This window comes from Anneissia japonica, unplaced genomic scaffold (assembly GCF_011630105.1).
Source record: "Anneissia japonica isolate Jap-2015-1 unplaced genomic scaffold, ASM1163010v1 scaffold287753_len344599_cov186, whole genome shotgun sequence".
Lineage (NCBI taxonomy): Eukaryota > Metazoa > Echinodermata > Crinoidea > Comatulida > Comatulidae > Anneissia > Anneissia japonica.
In genome coordinates, this window is record NW_022712461.1 from 230,192 (window position 1) to 233,688 (window position 3,497).

At 33.7% G+C, this 3,497-nt stretch overlaps 1 protein-coding gene across 1 annotated transcript in view; it reads right to left on the reverse strand.

Annotated features, from left to right (window-relative positions):
- Positions 1-1,103, reverse strand: part of LOC117107807 — a 3,143-nt gene extending 2,040 nt beyond the window's left edge. The window contains exons 1-2 of the mRNA XM_033249586.1: positions 857-1,103; positions 48-716 (exon numbers count right to left, since the gene is read on the reverse strand). Of these exons, the coding sequence (XP_033105477.1) occupies positions 48-716; positions 857-1,103 (916 nt within the window). The remainder of the gene's footprint in view (positions 1-47; positions 717-856) is intronic.
- Between the last annotated feature and the right edge of the window lie 2,394 nt (positions 1,104-3,497).

Here is a 3,497-nt window from a genome sequence, read left to right on the forward strand (position 1 = left end):
TAGCACAGACTTATCACCATGTAACAGACGATTGTGATTGTACTTACATCCGCTTAGTCCACAAACTCTGCTTCGTGTACAATCCCGTCCTCTATGATTAGCCCCTAAACATCGATAGCATAAATTCTTTGTTTTTGCAAAATCCCATCGTTGTTTAATATTCATTTCTTTAAACTGGTCACATGCCCATATTCCATGATTTGCATTACATAATGTACATACTCTGTAGCTGCTTGAGTTAGAAAACATCGTTCGTGTTTTTTCTTGTTTTCTGGACGTATTATTTCCTGGTTTGTTTTCAGTCATAATTCCTGTAATTGTTTCATGTGCTATTGTTTGAAATTCGGCTTCTTTATTTATCCATATTCGAAGAGATTCAACCGATTCATTTACCTTTGTCTCATACACCCATCTATAGTATCTTGACAACATGTTTTCAGGCATTTTTCTTTGTAATAAATTGTATAATGATCCTGATCTTAATTCATCTTCGTTGCCAGACTCATTCAAATTTATAACAGTAACATCCAACAAATCAGCAAATTTATCGATATCCCCTGCATTTCCCGGACGCATTGTCCGAAACTGTTCAAGTTGTTCAAGATAGATAGCCATTTTTCGACGGTGGCCTCCGTATTTCCTTTCTAATCTATCCTTAGCTGCTTGATAGGCTGCTGCAGAATGCCCTAAACTATCGATTACTTTAAGGGCATTACCTGAAAGATATTGGCGCAATTGTAACAATTTATACTCTGGAGTAGCCGGAGCTTGATCAATACATGCATTAAAAGCAGCCTTCCAACTTTCTTATGTTTTAATATCACCCGAAAAAATGGGAATGGATACTCTTTTTAACTGTTTCCAAAGGTCTGTCCTATGTTTACAGCTGAAGAATGCAAGTGGGACGTATCCAACAAATGATTCTGAAATTGTGGTTCAAAACTTACATGCTTCATTTCATCAACGTCTGCAGCCTTTTCCGTACATGATTTTACAGGTATTGGATCAATTCCTAATTCCTGTTTTAACGTATTTTCAAGCTCAGTGCTTCTTTTAACAGCATCTGCTTCAGCCGACAACAATTGCTGATTAATTTCATTCATTTCCTCATCTAATTCTCGTTTTCGACAAACAAGTTCCTCATCCCACTTTTTTTTGTATCCCTTATCATTTGTTCCTTAAACATAGCTTCCTGTCTAAGACATTCCACATTGTGACGAGCCTTAATTTGCACAAGCTGTTTCTGTTTTACAATGGCAGAAATATCAGAGGCAATACTCGACGATTCATCACGCCGATTGTCAAATAATTCTTGCGCTTTATCCTGCGCTTCGGCAAACTCTCGATCGATTTTCTCCATCTCAATCGTAATCTGTTTTCTATTTTTAAAATCACAATATTCGTCAGACAAAGCACTCAGACTATCCATTAGCTTTTCTTGAGCTAAAATCAATTTCTTTCTACTTTCTTTCACCTCCCTTCTGCTTGGCATATCCTGATCATCCAAAAGGTATAAAAGGTGATTTTTAGCCCGTGTAAAAGCACTTTTAGCTTTCGCCTTCTGCTGTTTGAGATCACACAAACGATCATCATTTTTAGCGGCTGTTTCCGCCTGATCAACAATGTCGAAAGGCTCCACTATATTTTCCTTCTGCTCCATTTCGACTTACAAAATATATCAAATACATTCACCAATAACGTAACCTCGCTCTGCTACCAATTTTCTGGTTTCACGAATACAAAAAAATACAACTCTATAATCTCGATTCCGATCACTTTTATTTCCAGACTTCTTCTAAAAACGATAACAGTAGCACTCACCACTTTATTCCTCAACATAATCAGGCATAAAAAAGAATGTTGCATAAATTAACATACAAATGCCCAAATTAAAACCCAGCGGGCGAAAACAAATAAAGCAGTGAGTAAACTCCAGAGGGCGGAAAAAATAAAGCAGTGAATAAGAAGCAAATAACAAAAGAGTATAAAAATACGAATAAATAAGAACTCTGAAAACCAGTGGTTATGGCTAACAACATGTCTATTATGAAGTATGGCCAACTAACATATGTACTGAATAAATAACCTGAAATAAACTGTTTATTCAAACAAATGTTTCTCAAAAGAGTATAACAATAAATGTAATTTGATATTTTGGTTTATTATGCAGTCATAATATAATAATGAAAAAGCAAAAAAATTATTAATGACATGTTATTAGTCGCACACTTAAGGTGGCGTCTCGACCTTAACAATCAATACAAGGTATTACAGCTGCAGGCTTATAATATAGATTAGGGCCCATAAAAAAAAATATTTGTTTATCACCTTATCAAAGAATAAAAACTGATGAGGGAGGGAGGTTATTTTTTTGCTAACCCCGTCCCCATTTTACCGATGTTCGCAAGTAAATCAATGGTTAAGGACAAATATATAAAAAGTCATAAGCATGGAATCAAATTTATATTTAAAAAATATGTTTGTGTTGTACGGTACAAGTAAACATATTTGCAAGAAATCCTGAGCTGTTCAAGTAATTTCCCCAAAAGTGATGAGGGAGAGGGTGATAAACTAATAATTTTTTTATGGGGCCTTATAGAAGAAACATTTTTTCTTATGTTAATAAAACAAAAATAATATTAAAAGTCGGATATTTTTTAATGTTTCTCATGTTTTTATATTGTATTGTATTTATGCTCCCTGTTATTGGCGTTCACGCTGTTGGGTGAAATAAAATAAATAAATGATTCAATAAAATAAATATGGAATGTTAGATTACTAAGGTCAAAGATCAAAATAAGCATTCAGTATTCTCTAACAAAATTTTCGGTTAAAGTAAATAGAAGCATTTTCAGGCATTTAAGACCATAATTAAGTCCCTACAATTTTAGAGAAGTAAACTGTAAGTAAATTTATAAAGAATTTGATGGATATTTTTAGGTAATTAAGTCAGATGTACGATATATATCCGTTGACCATAGGACAAAATTCTTCATTAGAGCCTATAGATTAGAGCATTTATATCTGATATACAGATACAGTATATATAATTATGCTGGTTATGGGTCAAAGATCAGAAATGTCATTTCTGATCACTTTCGGACTAAAATCAAATATATACATATACAGTATTTTCCCAAAAAAACTGAATGACGGTTATGAAGATATGCATATGCTACAATGTACCTTGGGTCAAAAGGTCAATTATGTCATTTCGTGTCACTTTTAGACAAAACGTTGCACTTGTTCAAATAGCAACATGCATATTCTGAAACAATTTCAGATTATTGATAGGATTAAGTCTCTATTAACGGTTATAGAGATAGGGATATACTGTAAGTTTTGTAGGTCAAACTTTATAAATGTCATTTAAGGTCTATTTTGGACAAAACATTGTATTAATGCAAATAGAAACATGTCCCAGGTAACAATCCCACATGGGGCCCATATGCAAAATATCTGGGAAAAGTCTTATGGGCTACCCCATATTTTTCCCT